The sequence below is a fragment of the Carcharodon carcharias genome, chromosome 20 (genome assembly GCF_017639515.1).
Source record: "Carcharodon carcharias isolate sCarCar2 chromosome 20, sCarCar2.pri, whole genome shotgun sequence".
Taxonomy (NCBI): domain Eukaryota; kingdom Metazoa; phylum Chordata; class Chondrichthyes; order Lamniformes; family Lamnidae; genus Carcharodon; species Carcharodon carcharias.
Genome location: NC_054486.1, coordinates 32,304,081 through 32,324,529, shown reverse-complemented (window position 1 = coordinate 32,324,529; position 20,449 = coordinate 32,304,081). Strand labels below are relative to the sequence as shown.

The 20,449-nt window shown below is 41.5% G+C and overlaps 1 protein-coding gene across 3 annotated transcripts in view; it reads right to left on the bottom strand.

Annotated features, from left to right (window-relative positions):
- The window catches only part of ino80 (INO80 complex ATPase subunit), a 200,588-nt gene that overhangs the window by 51,576 nt on the left and 128,563 nt on the right, over nt 1-20,449 (bottom strand). For all 3 annotated transcript variants that reach the window (XM_041214654.1, XM_041214655.1, XM_041214656.1), the window contains one exon: nt 16,371-16,498. In XM_041214654.1, coding sequence (XP_041070588.1) covers nt 16,371-16,498 — 128 coding nt within the window. The remainder of the gene's footprint in view (nt 1-16,370; nt 16,499-20,449) is intronic.

The following is a 20,449-nucleotide window of genomic DNA, read 5'->3' as shown; positions in this document are numbered from 1 at the left end:
TGGTTACAAAGTGACCACGGTTGGGACCTGAATATTCAAGGGTATTTGATATTTCAGAAGCTCAGGAAAGAAAGAAAAAGAGGTGGTTAGCTCTGTTAACCAAGGGTGAGATTAGTACAGGAGTGAGAAATGATCTTGGTTCAGAGGATCAAAATGTAGAATCAGTGGAGATAAGAAATCGCAAAGGAAAGTCATTGGTGGGAGTGGTTTACAGGCCTCTCCAATAGTAGCTACACGTAGGACAGAGTATAAATCAAGAAATAATGGAGGCTTTTAAGTAAATTGATCGGGGGTGATTTTAATTTTTTTAACATTTATTTCATGGTGTGTGGACATTGAATTTATGTCCATCCCTAATCACCCTTGAACTGCGGGGCTTGCTAGGTCATTTCAGAGGGCAGTGAAGAGTCAACCACATTGCTGTTGGTCTGGAGTTGGTCAGACTGGTGAGGACAGCAGATTTCCTTCCCTAAAGGACATTAGTGAACCAGATGGGTTTTTACGACAATCGATGACAGTTTCACGGTTACCATGACTGAGGCTAGCTTTCAATTTCAAATTTATTAACTGAATTTAAATTCCACCAGCTGCTTTGGTGGGATTTGAACCCATGTCCCCAGAGCATTAGCCTGGGCCTCTGGATTACTAGTCCAATTAGTACTATTACACCATCATCTCCCTCTTCAAAAAGATTGGATGAGTTCATAGTGCATTCAGGACAGTTTCTTAGAACAATATGTTCTTGAACCAACCAGGGAGCAGGCTATTTTACACTTGGTAATGTGTAATGAGATAGGATTGATTAATGACCTCAGTCAGGGATCCTCAAATTAAGAGTGATTATAACATGACAGAATTTCACATTCAGTTTGAAGGTGAGAAATTTGGGTCTGAAACTAGTGTCTTTCCCTTATAATTGCTTTTAAGTTTATGAAGGCAGTTGGCTAAAGTGAAATGGGAAGATAGGTAAAATGTAAGATGGTAGAGAAGCAGTGGCTGACATTTAATGGCACATTTCATTACTCTCAACAAAGATACTTTCCATTGTGAAAGAAAGACTCAACGAGAAGGATGCAACACCCATGGCTAACTAAGGAAGTTAAGGACAGTGTCAAGTTAAGGACAAGATTAGTGGTAGGCCGGAAGATAAAAACCAGCAAAGGATTACTAAATAAAATGGAGGGAGAAATTGAAGTACGAGATAAAACTAGCAAAAAATATAAAAACAGACAGTAAAAGCTTCTACATGTATATAAAAAGAAAAAGAATAACTAAAGTAAGCGTTGGTCCCTTCGAGGGTGAGACTGGGGAATTAATAATGGGAAACAAGAAAATGGTTGAAACTTTGAACAAGTATTTTTTATGCTTTCACAGAAGACACAAAGAGCAACCCAATAATAATAGAAAAACTGGGGGCAAAAGGTAAGGAGGAACTTAAAACAATCACGATGGTTAGTGAAAAAGTAATAGGGAAACTAGTGGGACTAATGGCTGACAAGTCCTCTGGACCTGATGGTCTGCATCTAGAATCTTAAAAGAGGTAGCTGAAATAGTGGATGCATTGCTGGTAATCTTCCAAAATTCCCTAGATTCTGGAAAGGTCCCAGCAGATCAGAGAAGTACAAAAACTACAGTGCTGTTCGCAACAGTAAAAGTACTGACTGTAGCCAACCAGCCCTTGCTTGCAAAACTCAAGACAGCGTCCAACATTAAATGTCATTCCGCGATCAGACAACACTTGCTAAATAATCCTGATTGTGCTAAGAATGACAGGCAACTAACTTAAGATCATTCGGGCTCGCAGTGTGGCTCACTTACGCGTGCTGAAAGCTACATATATTCACACAGACGGCCCTTTCCTTTGCAGACAGGAGCATGTCCATGACACAGCCCTTTCCTTTGAAGACAGGAGCATGTCCATGCATTGCACCTTTATCAACTAAACAAAAGCGTGGGGGACAGCCATTCCCTGGTTCACTGCCCAGGACAATGCCTTGACCAGAGTCGATCTGCCTGGCTTGAATTTAAACAAAAGCTTGATAGTTAACTGTTCTGTGATGTCTTCTCCATGGCAATGCCTCTACCAGAGTCCACTTGCCAACCAATCAGCACTCTTCTCATGTAGTTTAAACTGTTGCCCCCTTTACAACTGGTATTCTTGCGAATCTGTGCTGATGAATACAAGACGAAAAGCTTCGATAGCATGTCTCTTTTCTTCAGCAATACGCAAAGCTACAAATGTAACACCACTATTCAAGAAAGGTGTGAGGCAGAAAGGAGGAAGCTATAGGCCACTTAGTCTAACATTTGTCATTGGGAAAAAAATCATAATACAATCAGGCAGAACATAGTTTTGTGAAAGGGAAAGAATGTTTGACAAACTTATTAGAATATTTTGGGAATATGACAAGCAGGATGGATAAAAGGAAACCAGTAAATGTAGTGTATTTGGATTTCCAAAAGGCATTCAATAAGGTTATCACATCAAAGGCTACTGCATAAGCTAAGAGTTCACGATCTTGGTGATAAATTCACATGGATAGAAGATTTGCTAACTGACATCAAACAGTTGGGATAAACAGGTCACTTACAGGTTGGCAAACTAACTAGTGGAGTGCTAGAGGGATGAGTGCTGGGGCCTCAACTATTTAATGTCTATATTAATGACTTGGACAAAAGGACCGACTGCATTGTAGCCAAATTTGCTGATGATACAGATAAGTAAGAAAGCAAGTTCTGAGGACGATACAATGACTCTACAAAGGAATATAGATACAGTTAAGTGAGTCAGCGAAAAACTGGCAGGTGGCGTACGCAGGAAAATGAGAGGTTGTCTCCTTTGGCATGAAGAATAGAAAAGCAGAATATAATTTAAATGGAGAGATACTGCAGCATTCTGCCGTAAAGAGGGATTTGGTTATCTTTGCACGTGAATCACAAAGCTAGCATGCAGGTACAGTAAATAATTAGGAAGGCAATTTGAATGTTAGCTTTTATTGCAAGGGGATGGAGTGTAAAAGTAGGGAAGTCTTGCTGGAGCTGTATAGAGCATTGGTGAGGCCGCATTGGAGTAGTGTGTGTGGTTTTGGTCTTCTTAAGGAGAGCTATACTTGCATTAGCAGTTCAGTGATGTTCTCTAGGCTGATTCCTGGGATGAAGGAGTTGTCTTATGAGGAAAGATTGAGCAGGTTGGGCCTATACTCATTGGAGTTTAGAAGAATGGGAGGTGATCTTATTGAGACATATAAACTTCTGAGGGGGCTTGACAGGGTAGATGTTGAGAGGATATTTCCCCTCCTGGGAAAATTTAGAACTAGGAGAAATAGTTTAAAATTAAGAGGTTTCCCATTTAACACTGAGATGTGGAGCAATTTCTTCTCGGGGTTGTTGGTCTTTGGAGTTTTTTACCTCAGAGAGCAGTGGAGACTGGGTCATGGAATATACTCAAGGCTGTGTTAGACAGCTTTTTGATCTACAAGGAAATCAAGGATTGTGTGGTACAGGAAAGAAAGTGGAATTAAGGCCACAATCAGATTAGCCATGAGTTTAATGAATGGCAGAGCAGGCTCAATGAGCTGATTGGCCGACACCACCTCCTACTTCTTACCTTATAGAGGAAGAAATTGTGAACCAATTGGGGGAAATGAGTAAAAAAAAGTGATCTCCAAAATTAATTGGACAGAAGAGGTCAGTAAAGGGGATGAGAGAATGGAGCTCCTACAATGGGCCATAACCTCTGACTAGCGTCGGAAAGTGCTGGCCTGCAGAAATTAGAAGAAATAAATGCAGAGTTATCTTGTCTTGAAAATTGCTTTGCCACTTCTGTTCACCAGAGTTATTTGGGGCCTGCATCAAAAGAATCCTCGCAGGCCCCAGACAAGTCTAGATCCAGTGTATTCAAGGAGGCCATGCCCTCTTTTTTTTTACAACACTTGTTGTAAATTTACAGCACTTGCTGTAAAGAGGAAGTTAGCACTTCTGGGCAATTGCCATGCAAGCGCTTGCCTGGGAGCTTGCCAGAGGGATTCCCAGCGCATCTTTGGGTTATCTCCCAAATCCGATGCTGGGGAGTGCAGAAGTTACAGGCCAATGTATATACTGGGCTCCTTTCTCACCAAATATGCATGGAGCCCAAAAGGGAGGGAGGATTTGCTACCGGATCTTGGAATGGGGAATAAAACAGTGGGGAAGAGAGGTAAAAGCAGGGGAACATCTTGCAATAGTTATCACAATATATTTTTAAGATAATAATTAAGGACATAAGCATAACAAAGAATTTAAACTAAGACAAGGGTGAGAAATTGAAGAAAAGTTGATTTTGGGGGGTTAAGAACAGAATTTGGAAAAATAAAATGGACAACAATAATGGTAAACACTGATGTAGAATAGCAATAGGAAACATTTAAAACTGTTCACTCTAGAAAAAATATATTCTGCTTAATAGACAAAAAAAGCAAGGAGACCCTAGGAATGAATAAAGATACAAGCGAAGAAATGAGGACATGGAAAGAGGCAATTAAGTAACGGATAGCAGGGAAGAACATGACAAGGGAAAATATGAAGAGATTAGAAGAGCAGTCAAAGCAAAAATTAGAAAGGCAAAGAGGAACAATAACGCAAATGTCTCTGCTAGTAGCAAAATATTATACAGGCAAATAAAGTCAGAAGAACAGATTTAACGTTTCAGGTTGCAATGACCTTTCATCAGAAAGGTCTAATAGACATTTCAGCCTGAAACGTTAACACAGTTTCTTTCCAAAGATGCTGCCTGACCTGTTGAGTATTTCCAGCATTTTTTAAAATTTCAGATTTCCATCATCAGCAGTATTTTACTTTTGTAAAGAAATGTCAGTTTGGGAATAGGGCCAGAGGATAAAATTGATAGTGAAATGGTAGAAATATTAATTAACTATTTTGCTTCTGCATTTACCAGGAAGACAGGTCAGGTGAAAATGACACTGGGAGATGAGATTAGAGGCGATGAAACTGCATTTAAAATGAGAAGCATCAAATAAACTCAAACACAGATTATAAAACCCTTGGTCTGGATGGATTGCATCCATACATTTTAGAAGAATCTGGGGAGGAGATAACATGTACTTAATATCCATTAGAAAAGGATGTAGTGCCAGAGGACTGGCAGATAGCTAGCATTAAGAGGGATATCAACAATATCCAGGAAATTATAGACCAGTCGCTTAATATCGCTTGAAGCAAGAATAATAGAACCTGTACGAAAGAGAAAATAGAAAAGCATCTGGAAAGTCTTACTTGCTGAATTACTTGAAGAGGTAACAGATTGTACATAAGAGTAATGCAGTAGAAGTAATATACAGGTACCTAATATCCAAAAGGCCTCCAAATGGTACCATATAATAAACAAATGAATAAGATCAGAGCACATAGAGTAAGTGGACAAGTAGCAGAATGGATAGTTAGCTGGCTGCAAAACAAAGCACAGACTAGGGGTAAGGGATCGCAATTCAGCATAACAGAAAGTGAATAGTGAGGTCTCAAAGGGATCAGTGCCAGGACCACAACTTTTCATAATTTATATTAATGATTTAGGCTCTGGAATCAAAAACATAATTTCTAAATTTGCAAGTGACACCAAATTTGGGGGGGGGGGGGGCCACCGTCAATATTGAGGAGAACTGAAACAAATTACAAGATTTTTTTTAAAAACCTTTAAGAATGAGCATTTAATTAGCAAATGAATTTCCACAGAGTTAACTGAAGTAGTAGGCTTTAAGAAAATTAAGGGGTTCAGGTAATCCAAATGGCATAGGAGAGCAATGAGAACTGGAGTACAAATACATAAATCACCAAGTAGTGACAAGGGTTAATATGGCCATTTTAAAAAGCAAATCAAAACACAAAGGTTTATTTCTTGAGGGATACAATTGAAACAGAGAAGTTAGGCTAATCTTGTAATGAATCTTGGTTAGAGAACACTTGGGAGTTCTGGTTGCCCTATTATGAAGAGGATACAGAAGCACTGGAGAAGTGCAAAGAAGTTTTACAAGGATGGTAAAACATGAGTATACCTATCAAAAGAAAGGATGAACAGGCTAGGTCTCTTTCCAGAAAGTGGAGGGGTGACCTAATAGAAATCTTTAAAACTACAAAATGTTTTGATGGAGTAGATAGTGTTTCACTTGAGGCAAAACTAGAAACTGTAAATATAAGAGTCATCAAGAAATCCAATAGGGAATTCAGAAAAAACGTCTTTATTCAGAAAGTGTTAATAATATGAAACTTGTTATGCAGATAGTAGTTGAGTGGAATAGAACAGGTGCACATAATGAGAAACTAGATATGCCTATGAGGGAGAAGCGGGTGGAAGGTTACGCTGCTAAGCGTTAGATGAGGAAGATGGGGGGGAGCACAAATGATACATAAGTGCTAGCATGGCCTGTTTGTGTCACATATTCTCTGTAATTCTGTAACAAATAGCTTTAGTTTTCATACAATTGATTTTTTTACAATACACAGTAAGCTACTATATTAAAAAAACAAATCTAATTCCAAACGCTCATTCCCACACACTACTGCAGAAGCCCAGCCTCAGGAAGGTGAGGCTCAGTCCTCAAAGAGCAGCACCTAAGCTACATGATTCACAGAACCAAACAGGTTGTACAATAGCGCATTATCACATACTGACAAATTTTCTTTCCCAGTTTGTCTTTCTCCCTCTTCTCCCCACCCCTACAGTTGCTTTCTCAGGACTCTCAAATGCTGCTTTCCTCACAACCAGTAAGGAACCAGTGTTTCTGAATAGTAAAAGGGACAGCAGCACACATATAACGCAGTTTGGTTGCAAACTATGACAGCCAGGATACTGCGACAGCTGAACTGTAATTACAAGGACCGTTTCTCCTAAGTTGCCAGCAGCAATACACTGGTGACAATTCGTCTATTCTGGACATAAGCAACAGGGTTGGGAACCCGACAGAGGAATGGTGGGGAAACATGGGGTGAGACAAAGGCAGAGTGAGACACAATGGCAGGGCGGGAAAGTCAGGAGAAAGACAGACAGGTTACTGATTCTGAAGCACACTTAACAACTATATTTTTCTACTATCTGATACTCAGCTGCATGTCACATAGAGGAGGAATCTTGTGACAGACACATGATTCAGGTGGGTCGGTGACAGTCAGATATACCAGGTTCCATCAATCAGGAAAAAACGGAGAAATCTTGTGGTTCAAGCAATTAAGTAGAAGAGCATCACTGCACTATTTGGAGTGTCACTCATTTATGTACTGCCTAATCAACGAATATCCTGGAAGTCGTCCGGGGGTATCTAACCACACATGAAGTATCTTCCATGGTACTGTTTTCCTTATTGTCAGCACGCACAATAATCTTGTATGAATGTGCAGCAGCTCATTGGTAGGCCTGCACAGGGATGGACAATGAAATGATATAAAACAGTAGTGCACTCCAAGCAGAGTTAAATGTACCACCTGGCTACAGCATGCACTGCAGGACAGTGCTGTATTAACACTGGATCAGAACAAAGCTTGCCTAGGACAATAAAGAGTAGATGTTACAATTGCACAATTCAATGTAGAGCTTCAGAAATCAGAAATTCACAGGGGCTAAGAGGCCACATAGGATTCACCATCCAGAAAATCCTACAAGATCTGCTGTCCCCCTTGCCAGACTTTCTGATACATGCTCAGTACTGGGATTGCATTATCATAAACTATATCCCGTTTCTTGTGTGACACAAGAGTCCTGCAATTCTTCTCCCCAGTCATCACTTGTACCCAGCTATACTTCACCCATGTTTTACAGCTTAAAACACACTCCATGGATGCAACACATCTATTTCAAAGGACAGAATTGATCATCTGTTAGGTGTTTTACCACAGTTCACATTGATACAGTATTGCATTTCACATTACATTTCACCCAATTGAAATTTCATTACTAACTCCAAGAACAGAAGCGTTGGCAATGAAGTCCCAGCACAATACTGCAGTATGGTCCCTATGTAATAAAATCCAGAATCCCAGACCCATGGCTCAGTTGGTAGCATTCTTGCCTCTGAGTCACAAAGTTCCAGTTTATAAAACAGATTATCTGGTCATTATCAGATTTGCTGTGTGCATACTGGCTGCCGTCTTTCCTACATTACAATAATGACTACATTTCAAAATACTTAATTGGCTTAAAAAAGGGAATATGTCCAGCGGCCATGAAAAGTACTGTATAGATGCAAGCTTTTCTTTTTATTCAGCTTCTAAGCCAGCACTTCTCCGATCGTTAAAAATCTATTTTTCTGTCCTCAATCTTTGTTCCCACTCTAAGGATATTACTGATTTAAGTAAGTTCTTTTTCTTTGATCTTTGTTGGAAAATATACTTCACAACTCTCTGCATTGAACTGTAAATGCCTCTTTTATGCTCTCTACCCTAGCCTACATCCAGCTGTGATCTCCCACATTCTCCTGAGTTTCCTACGTCCCCTAACTTATCAGCAGCAAACCTCCATCTCATTCCTATTGTGCTTCTGTCCAAACCATAAATAAGTGAAAAAAAGAACTTGCAACATAGATCCATAAGGCACATCATGCCAACATCCCACCATATTCGAAAGGATCCCTTTTACTCCCACACTTTGCTTTCTATCCCCCAGCCATCCCATGTGGAAACATATAGCCCAAACTAAGGAAAGTGTCATCAGTCCCTTTAGGATGCTTCTTTATAGCGCTGATTGATAGATCATACCTCTCCATCTCTCATGGCCTTGGCTCTCCTGATAGTGGAGAAGGTCCCTATATTCTGGGGCTTGAGGTGTTGAGAATCCATCTAGACTGATCTGTTGTCTACTGTCATCAGTGAACACTCAGAAGTCAAAAAGCCTAAAGCTGTCTTGATCTGATCACCAAACTGTAATTAATGACTTTTCCTAAGTAAAGGTCATCACTGAGCTGACTGTGTCCCTGTGAATAAGAATGCAGGAAAGAGAGAAGGGACGAGGGAGAGGTGTGGAGTTCAGTTCCTAGAAGTGGAGATCCTGGTGTGAGATACAGACCCTGACACCAGCCCATGTTTGAGCAGAGTGCCAGCTTGCTTTGAGCAGAGAACACACTCTGTGATGAAGTTATGCAAGCTGGCATGTAAGAACTAAGCCTTCTGGAGATAATATTCTTATGCACACAGCATTTCTCTTTTCTTTCAGGCAGATGAACCTATCTCAGAATTGTGAACTGAGATTTTCCAACAATCAATTCATTATTCTGCCTAGAATTGTTTTGTTTTTATAATGGCCCAGAGAAAATTACTAGGATTTACGTAAGAACATAAGAAATAGGAGTAGATGTAGCGAATTCGGCTCCTTAAGCCTGCCCCACCATTCAAGAAGATCGTGGCTGATCTGCCCCAGGCCTCAACTCATCTCTTGTGCCAGCTCCTCATAACCCTCTACTCCCCGATATTTCAAAAATCTATTTACCTCCTCTTCAAATGCTTTCAGTGATCTAGCCTCCACAGCTCTCTGGGGTAGAGAATTCCAGGCATTCACTATTCTCAGAGAAGAAATACCTTCACACCTCAGTTTTAAGTGAGTCTCCCCTTATTCTGTAACTATGTCTCCTAGTTCAAGACTCCCCCACTAGTGGAAACATCTCAACATCTACCCTGTCAAGCCCCCTCAGAATCTTGTACGTTTCAATAAGATCACTCCATATTCTTCTAAACGCCAATGAATAAAGGCCTAACGTGGTTAGCTGTTCTTGGTAAGTCAACTCCTTCATCCCAGGAATCAGTCAAGTGAATCTCTTTTGAACAGCCTCCAATGCCAGTATATCCTTTCATAAATACGGGGGCCAAAACTGTACACAGTACTCCAGGTGCGGCCTTATCAACACCCTGTACCGTTGTAACAAGACTTCCCTATTTTTAAACTCCAACCCCCTAGCAATACAAACCAAAATTCCATTTGCCTCCTTAATTACTTGCTGCAACTGCATGTTAACTTCTTGTGTTTCATGCACAAGAACACCCAAATCCCTCGGTGCTGCACTTTTTTGGAGTCTCTCTCCATTTAAACCACCTGGGCAGGACTGGGACTGATGTCCTAGGGGGAGTATTTGCTAGAGTGGTTGGGAAGGGTTTAAACTAAAATGGCAAGGGGACGGGAACCTATGCAAGGAGTCAGAGGAGGAGGAATCAAGGACAAGAACAAAAGACAGAAAGGGGAATAAGAAAAGTGATAGGCAGAGAAATCAAGGGCAAGAATCAAACAGGGCCTTAGCGAAAAATAGTGGGAACGGGACAAGTAATGTTAAAAAGACAAGCCTTAAGGCTTTGTGCCTTAACACGAGGAGCATTCGCATGAAGTGGATGAATTAACCGCGCAAATAGATGTAAACAGGTATGATATAATCGGGATTACGGAGACATGGTTGCAGGGTGACCAAGGATGGGAACTGAACATCCAGGGGTATTCAGTGTTTAGGAAGGACAGGCAAAAAACGAAAAGGCGGTGGAGTTGCATTGCTGGTTAAAGAGGAAATTAACACAATAGTGAGGAAAGGTATTAACTTCGATGATGTGGAATCTGTATGGGTAAAGCTGAGAAACACTAATGGGCAAAAAACATTAGTGGGGGTTGTATATAGACCCCAAACTGTAGTGGTGATGTTGGGAATGGCATTAAACAGGAAATTAGAGACACATGCAATAAATGAACTTCTGTAATTATGGGTGACTTTAATCTGCATATAGATTGGGCAAGTCAAATCAGTAACAATACCGTAGAGGAGGAATTCCTGGAATGTATACAGGATGGTTTACTGGACCAGTATGTTGAGGAACCAGCTAAAGAACAAGCCATCCTAGACTGGGTATTGTATAATGAGAAAGGAATAACTGGCAATCTAATTGTGCGAGGTCCCTTGGGGATGAGCGACCATAATATGATAGAATTCTTCATCAAGATGGAGAGTGACGTAGTTGATTCTGAGACTTGGGTCCTGAATCTTAAAAAGGAAACAACGATGGTATGAGGCACGAGTTGGCTATGATGGATTGGGAAATGTTATTTAAAGGGACGACGGTGGATAGGCAATGGCAAACATTCAAAAAGCGCATGGGTGAACTGCAACAATTGTTTATTCCTGTCTGGCGCAAAAGTAAAACAGGAAAGGTGGCCAAACCATGGCTTACAAGGGAAATTAGAGATGGTATTAGATCCAAGGAAGAGGCATACAAATTGGCCAGAAAAAAACAACAGACCAGAGGATTGGGAGCACTTTAGAATTCAGCAAAGTGGGACCAAGGGATTGATTAAGAAGGGGAAAATAGAGTATGAGAGTAAGCTTGCGGGGAACATAAAAACTGACTGTAAAAGTTTCTATAGGTATGTGAAGAGAAAAAGATTGGTGAAGGCAAATGTAGGTAGGTCCCTTACAGTCAGAAACAGGGGAATTTGTAATGGGGAACAAAGAAATAGCTGACCAACTAAATACATACTTTGGTTCTGTCTTCACAAAGAAGGACACAAATAACACACCAGAAATGTTGGGGAACACAGGGTTTAGTGAGAGGGAGGCACTGAAAGAAATCAGTATTAGTAGGGAAATGGTGTTAGGAAAATTGTTGGGATTGAATGCCAATAAATCCCCAGGGCCTGATAATCTACATCCCAGGGTACTTAAGGAAGTGGCTCTAGAAATAGTGGATGTATTGGTGGTCATCTTTCAAGATTCTGTGGGCTCTGGAACAGTTCCTACAGATTGGAGGGTAACTAATGTAACCCCACTATTTAAAAAGGGAGGTAGAGAGAAAACGGAGAATTATAGATCAGTCAGCCTGACGTCGGTAGTGGGGAAAATTCTAGAGTCCAATATAAAAGATTCAACAGCTGAGTACTTGGAAAACAGTAGCAGAATCGGACAGAGTCATCATGGATTTACGAAAGGGAAATCATGCTTGACAAATCTACTGGAATTTTGAGGGTGTAACGAGTAGAGTTGATGAGGGGGAGCCAGTGGATGTGGTTTATTTGGACTTTCAGAAAACTTTCGACAAAGTCCCACATAAGAAATTAGCATGTAAAATTCAAGTGCATGGTATTGGGGGTAGTGTATTGAAATGGATAGAAAATTGGTTGGCAGACAGGAAATAAAGAGTAGGAATAAATGGGTCTTTTTCCGAATGGCAGGCAGTGGCTAGTGGGGTACTAGAGGGATCAGTGCTGGACCCCAGCTATTCACAATATATATTAATGATTTAGATGAGAGAACTAAATGTAATATCTCCAAATTTGCAGATGACACAAAGCTGGGTGGGAGGATGAGCTGTGAGGAAGATGCAGAGATGCTTCAATGTGATTTGGACAAGCTGAGTGAATGGGCAAATGCATGGCAAATGGAGTATAATGTGGATAAATGTGAGGTTATCCATTTTGGTAGCAAAAACAGGAAGACAGATTATTATCTGAATGGCTATAAATTGAGAGAGGGGAATGTGCAACGAGACCTGGGTGTCCTCGTTACCAGTCGCTGAAGGTAAGTATGGAGGTGCAGCAGGCGGTGAAGGCGGCAAATGGTATGTCAGCCTTCATAGCCAGAGGATTCGAGTAAAGGAGCAGGGATGTCTTGTAATTGTACAGGGCCTTGGTGAGACAACACCTGGAATACTGTGTGTCTATTTTGGTCTCCTTATCTGAGGAAGGATGTAATTGCTATAGAGGGAATGCAGCGAAGGTTTACCTGACTGATTCCTGGGATAGCGGGGCTGACATATGAGGAGAGATTGAGTCGATTAGGATTATAATCGCTGGAGTTCAGGAGAATGAGTGGGGGAGGATCTCATAGAAACCTATAATATTCTAACAGGACTAGACAGGGTAGATGCAGGAAGGATGTTCCCGATGGTTGGGGAGTCCAGAACCAGAGGTTACAGTCTGAGGATATGGGGTAGACCATTTAGAACTGAGAGGAGCAATTTCTTCACTCAGACTGGCGAGCCTGAGGAATTTGTTACCGCAGAAAGTAGTTGAGACCAAAACATTGTATGTTTTCAAGAAGGAGTTAGATATAGTTCTTGGGGCGAAAGGGATCAAAGGGTATGGGGAAAAAGCAGGAGCAGGCTATTGAGTTGGATGATTAGCCATGATCATAATGAATGGCCTACTCCTGCTCCTAGTTTCTATGTAACTTGTCTGCCTTTACTTCCATTCATTCATCAAATATTTTGTCCCTTGTGATAAGAGACTGTTACAAGATCTTTCCTTCCATTAGGTCCTTGCTTATTTGATATCTTTGGAATGTTTATATTATCCTCCAGCTTGAAGATGGATGCAAAATATTGGTTTAAATTATCTGCCATTTCCCTGTTCTTCGTTATCAATTCTCCAGTGCATACTCCAAAGGTGCCAAGCTCACTTTAGCCACTCTCTTTCTTTTTATATAACCATTGAAGCTCTTGCTGTTTGTTTTTACATTTCTTGCCAATTTACTTTCATAATCAATTTTCTCCCTCTTGATTAGCTTTTTGTTCATCTGCTGCTGGTTCCTAAAAAATTCCCAATCCTCTGGCCTATCACTAGTTTTTGCCACTTTGTATGCCTTAGTTTTTGACTGGATACTCTCCTTGACCGCCTTTGTTAACCACGGCCGGATCATCCTTCTCATCGAGTCCTCCTTTTTGACCAGGACAAATTTTTGCTGAGCGTTATGAAATACCTGCTTAAATGTCTGCCCCTGCTCATTCATTGGCCTTCCCCTTAGACTATTTTCCCAGCCCACTTTAGATTCTTTCTTCATACCTTTGTAATTGCCCTTATTTAGGTTGAGGACACTGGTTTGAGACCTGAGTTGCTCACCCTCAAACTGAATTTGAAATTCTACCATGTTGTGATCGTTACCACCTACAGGATCCTTAACTACGAGATCTCTTATTAATCCTACCTCATTACACATTACTAGGCCTAAAATAGCCTGTTCCCAGATGGGTTCTGCAACATATTGCTCTAAGAAACAATCCCTGATGTACTCAACAAACTTGTCTTCCATGTTACCCCTGCCAATCTGATTTTTCCAGTCAATATGTGGATTAAAATCACCCATGACAATTATAGTGCCCTTCTTAGACGCCTCCATTATTTCCCGATTTATACTTTGTCCTACAGTGAGGAAACTCTTCGGGGGCCGATAGACAACTCCCCACCATGACTTCTGCATCTCGCTTTTCTTTATTTCTACCCACACTGGTTCCACGTCACGATCTATGGCACCTATATCACTACTCATCATTGCACTGATAACGTTCTTTTATTAACAAAGCTACCCCACCTCCTTTTCCTTTTTGCCTATTTTTCCGGAATGTTGAATACCCTTGAATATTAAGTTCCCAGTCTTGCTCACCTTGCAGCCATGTCTAATAGCTATCAAGTCATTTCCATTTATTTCTATTTGTGTCATCAACTCATCTACCTTGTTACAAATGCTGTGCACATTCAGATAAAGAGCCTTAAGCTTCGGCTTTTTACCATTATTACTCATTCTGGTTGTAATTTCTGCTGCTCTCTTCTGCTTATATTTTCTGCCCCTTCCTGTCACACCTTGATTATTGTTCACCTCTTCACAACCCTGCACCTCTGCTCTCTTGTTTCTTTTTGATTTTTTAAAACTTCTCTTCAATTGAACCCTCCCCCCACTAATTAGTTTAAAGTCCTATCTACAATCCTAGTTATACGATTCGTCAGGACACTGGTCCAAAATGGTTCAAATGAAGACCGTCCCAATGGAACAGCTCTCTCCTTCTCCAGTACTACTGCCAGTGCCCCATGAATCGGAACCCATTTCTCCCACACCAATCTTTGAGCCACACACTTAACTCTCTAATTTTATTTACCCTATGCCAATTTGCATGAGGCTCAGGTGGTAACCCGGAGATTATTACCTTTGTGGTTCTGCTTTTTGATTTAGCTCCAAGCTGCTCGTAGTCCCTCAGCAGAACCTCTTTCCTAATCCTACCTATATCACAGGTACCTGTGGATCATGACAAGTGGATCATGACAAGTGGATCATGACAAGTGGATCATGACAAGTGGATCATGACAAGTGGATCCTTTCCCTCCCATTCCAAATTCCTCTCCAGCCCAGAAGAGACGTCCTTAACCTTGGCACCAAGTAAGCAACACAGCCTTTGAGACTCTGTCTTTGCTGCAGAGAACAGTATCTATTCCCTAACTATGAAATCCCCTATTACATTTCTCTTTTCTCCCCCAACTTGAATGGCACTCTGTACCATGGTGCTGTGGTCAGTTCGCTCATCCTCCCTGCAGTCTTGCCCTCGTCCACACCGGAAGCAAGAACCTCGTATCTACCGGACAAGGGCAGCGGCTGAGGCTCCTCCAAAGCTAAATTCTGGATCCCCTTATCTGCCTCACTCACAGTCACGCCCTCCTGTCCCTGACCATGGACCAAATTTGATGTAATTAATCTCAGGGGTGTGACTGCCTCCTGAAACAGAGCGTCCAGGTAATTCTACCCCCTGCCTGAATTGTCAGTGTCCACAGCTCGGACTCCAGCTCATCAACTCTGAGCCGAAGTTCCTTGAGCAGCCAACACTTGCTGCAGATGTGGGCACCATGGATCGCACCAGCATCTACCTGTTCCCACATGCTACAGCTGCAACATATCACCTGCCCAGCCATCTTTATTCTATTTAATTAATTTGGAAGTTAAATATTTTAACAGTGAATTTCTTAACTGTACTCTTCAGCTGTAATGTCTCCTGATTTAAACCACTTGGCCAATCAAAAGAAACACAGAAGAGATACCCACCAGTCATCTACCTGTTTTCCTGTGACGTTACACTTCGGCCCCGATGGGTAGAAACCGCTCTCTGCTGCCAGTTTTTATCTCCGGCAGCCGCAGCGCTTCTCACGCAGGTCCGCTCTCCGTGTGTTCCTGGCTCTCCTCTTGCTGTTTCAAACTGCAAAACTCCCGGCTCTCCTCTCACTGTTTTAAACTGTGAAACTCCTGGCTCTCCTCTTGCTGTTTTAAACTATAAAATCCCAGCTCTCAACTTGCTGTTTTAAACTGTAGAATTTGGAAAAAGAGCCACTCAAATTGAAAAAGGAATTGTCACCTAAAAACAAGCTGTAACAATTCAAAAGTCAGTACTATTTGAAAATCATGAGGCTCACAGTGAATGCTGTAGCCAGAGAAATTATAACAAAAGTACAACACTGGATTTGGTGGCTCTCTCTGCACAATTAGTTTTAAAGGTACAGTCAACCAAATTAAAACCCAGGCATCATTTCTATCATAGTTCTGGTGAGTATTTCTTTTTGCACTTTGAACAGTAACTTTTTATCCATTAAGAATCAGATCACTCCTTACCTCCAGCAGATCGATCATGCGTGTCATCTGGGAGTAAATGAGCACACGATGACCCTGGGTTTTTAGGCGTGTCAGGAGGATGTCAAGTGTGTGCAGCTTGCCGCTGTCTGTAATCAGGCTTTCTTTGTCTGAAATAAACACAATGAAACATTGAATTATTTTCCAAACCTGAAGGGAAGAAAGTGCTCAAGCTTCAAATTCCCTTCTCCCCCCCGCCACCCCCCTGCCTAATTTCTCTACTCAATGCACTGACCCTTGCTGGGATATGGTTCCATGGACATTAACTAGCTATTGTGTGAACTTAGGTAGTAAATGTTGGCAGGGTACTTACCAAAGGCTTCACCATTCAATCCTGATCCTACTCTCACTCTTGTCACCCTCCTCTACCCCCAAAACACTTTCCAACACAAAAAGACAGCTGAACTCAGCCTAGGCCCCTTGACAGGCATTGGCTCCTGGCATCACCTGAGCCTGAAGGAGACTGCACAAAGTTTCCATTTTTATTTCAAGTATTATTAATTTCACTTTTAAGCTGCACAGCTCTAGCTAATTTTCTCCTCTCCAGGCAATGACACTGAGACCAATTATCGTTCAGTGATTCATGTAAAGCCCAGTGAAATAAAGTCCTGCATTGCCTTACTAAAAACAGCAGCAGGAGCTGAGCCCATCATGTGTTTTTTTTAAAAAAAAGGGATGGGATTAAATATTTGAAAGAGAAAATTTTAAAAGAACACAAATGGGACTAGGGGATAACTCTTTCAGAAAGGGTACAAATACAGATCGTCTCCTGAAACAGATTATCTCAGAATCAGTTTTAGAGCACAATGATGTGGGCATCATAGAACCCAGGTTATAGTGAACTCTGAACAACTTACATTTTAGTGCCATTAACGTATTGATATGTTGCAAGGTGCTTCATAGGAATATTATGAAATGAAAACAGACACCAAGGCACATAAAAAGATATTAGGTCAGATGACCAAAAGCTTAGAGAATGATGTAGGTTTTAAGGAGTGTCCTTAAGGAGAAAGTGAGGTGGATAGGCAGAGAAATGTAACAAGGGTATTCAGAGCTTGGGGCCTAGGCAACTAAAGGCATGTCCAATGATGCAACAATTGTAATTGGATAGGCACAAGAGGGGTGCAGATATCTGAAGGGCTGTGGGGCTGGAGAAAATGACTGAGGAAGGGAGGGACAAGACCATTGGGGGATTTGAAAACAAAGATGAGAATTTTAAAATCAAGACATTGCTTGACTGGGCACCAATGTAGGTCAGCGAGCACAGAGGTGATGGGAGAATGAGACTTGATGCCAGTTAAGACATGGGCAAGAGTTTTGGATAACCACAAGTTATGGAGGGTAGAATGTTGCAGACCAGTCAGGAGTGCACTGGAACAGCGGAGTCTAGAGCATTTCAGCAGCAGATGAGCGTTTCAGCAGCAGATAAGCTGAGGCAGGGTGAAGTCAGGCAATGTTATAGAGGTGGAAATAGGTGGTTTCAATGATGGCACAAATAGGAGGTTGGAAGCTCAACCCAGGTTCAAATGTGACTCCAAGGCTGCAAATACTAGCTTAATCTCAGACTGTTGCCAGGGAGGGGGCTGGAGTTAGTAGCTCAGGAACAGGTTTTGGAGTGGGGATCAAAAACCATGGCCTCAATCTTCCTAATATTTAATTGGAGGAAACTTTTCAGTACTGATGACAGATAAGCAATCTGATAATTTGGCAACAGTGGAGAAGTGATGGTGAGATAGAGCTGTGTGTCGTCAGGGTACACGTGAAAACTAACACCGGATGATGTCACCGAGGAGCAGCATATAGATGGGAAATAGGAGGGGGCCAAGAATAGAGCCTTGAGGTACACCAGTGGTTATGTGCAGGAGCAGAAAGACAAGCATGAAGGTGAGCATGGAGCCAGGTTGGAGCAGCACAACCTAGGACTGTGGAGAAAAGATGGCTGGATATGGGGTGACAGTTGGAAAGAATGGAGGGGTGAAGATGAAAAGCTGGGGCGGCAATGTTTTTTTCTGACAGTGAATTGATGACAACAGGTGTAATGCAGGTGACTGGGAGCTTGAGTTTTGCATTTGCAGCTCCATGTATGCACTACAATAAAGTTAATTATAACCTCCAGGAACATTCGTTTCCCCTCCTCATCTGCACTAATTTTCACAAGGACCCAGTTTGAAGTGGAAGTATTCGTTCTTTCCCCTGCTGCAGGAAATTACCAGATAATCTTATAGCCAACATCTGCCACATGTACACGAATCTGAGTGCCAACTGACTATAATCAGCCAGTAACTTCCTGCACACTCAATTGGCAAGGAGAAAGCAGAGCACAAGCAGTAAACAGACTTTTGGTTAAAGTAAGGGAGCACAACCCATCTGGAAAATAATCCTAATGCAGCATTCATTATATGAATGGTACATTCATTATACAATTACAAAAGATATCAACATTCATGACTATCACTATAAATGTAAATTGCTTTGAAGAACTTCTGAGATATGTGTTAAGACACCATGAGATTTTCTTTAGACCACACCTGGCGGTGTATTTTTCAGAGGGAGCCTGGATTACTGGTAAATACCAGCACTCATCAACAGCCATGTGATGATTTATGGCAGCAAAAAATGCTGCTTTTATAAGCTCTGAAAAATACACACAAGGGACTTTAGAAATGGAAGGAATGCTGCATCCTGGAGAGAAGAAACCTCCTGTACTCCAGGGTAAGCTATAGACAGCAACAATACTCTTGTTTCTTGTACTAACAATGTGCCCCCACTGTATGGAGAATGGTTTTGATACCAGTCTCAAAATTTCTCTCAATATAATGGGGTATAGCAGTAGTGGGGCAGGATGGCTCATATTTTTGGCAGCTGGGATGTGGCCTGCAGGAGTGCAGTGTAGGTGGGGTTCATTTCATACTGTCAGGCTATTTCCCCAGGGACAGATAAGGACTGGAAACATGAATTAATGTATTATCACAAATCTCTGAATGTTTACACTGAGGGAAAATTAGCTATAGAAAGTGGCTGGGAAAGGAAAAATGCAGTTTGATTTAATGCTGCTGACCTCAGTGGGAGGGTGTTGGACGGTGTGAGAATAAAAAAGAATGCAGCCACTTGACTTTCAAATTCTGAGCTCTAATTTTCTTGCTCACTTGATCAGGTGTGAGGAATTTGTAAGATTACACAAGTTGCATTGATTTAACAAGTATCAGAGCAGGAGAATTCAAAGCAGTTTACTTAATCACAAGAGCGGAATGATTCCCCCCACACTCTTGACTGCGACTGCACCCCAGCACTCATGAAAAACTATTTTGGAAGGGACCTCATTGCAAAAATAACTTTTATTTCAAGGAGTTACAGACGAGCGATGGTGGACTTTATAATTTGGCCAGCTCCACTCTAAAAAAAAAATTCCCTCGGAATGACAGTCAAATCTGTCACTCTCCACACCTACTCAAGGCAGAACTTGCATTTATATAGCAATATTCACATCCTGAGATTGTCTCAATGCACTCACAGCAAATGGAGTACCTCTGAAGTGTAGCCGCTGCTAATATGGAGACAAACACAGCTGCCAATTTGCACACAGCAAGGTCCCACAAACAGCAAATGAGATAAATGACATGGCAATTTGTTTTTGAAGATGTTAATTGAAAGAAGAATCTCCACACTGGGTGAACTCTCCTGATACAATTAAAAGAGCAGGGGATATTTTACATCCATCCAAGCAAGCAGACAGGGCCCCTGAAAGGTAACTTTCTCAACAATGCAGTGTTCCCTTGTACTGAATTAAAACATCATCCTAGATTGTGTGCTCAAAATGTGAATGCAATGCACAGGTCAATCAGCAATTCTAAGAAGAGACTAGGTATGTTTTTAGGGGGAGTTCTAAAAGACTTGAACAGAATGTTTGTCACCTGTTTCTCTTCCATATGCTGATGACCCTGCAGTGTATTTCAGGAACTTTGGGCTTGGATTCTACATTGGTAATTTCCATTTGCTGCCCCAAAGAATGATTTTCTAATGCAGCATTCCCCAAACTAAGGTCCATCGACTGCCAATAAGTC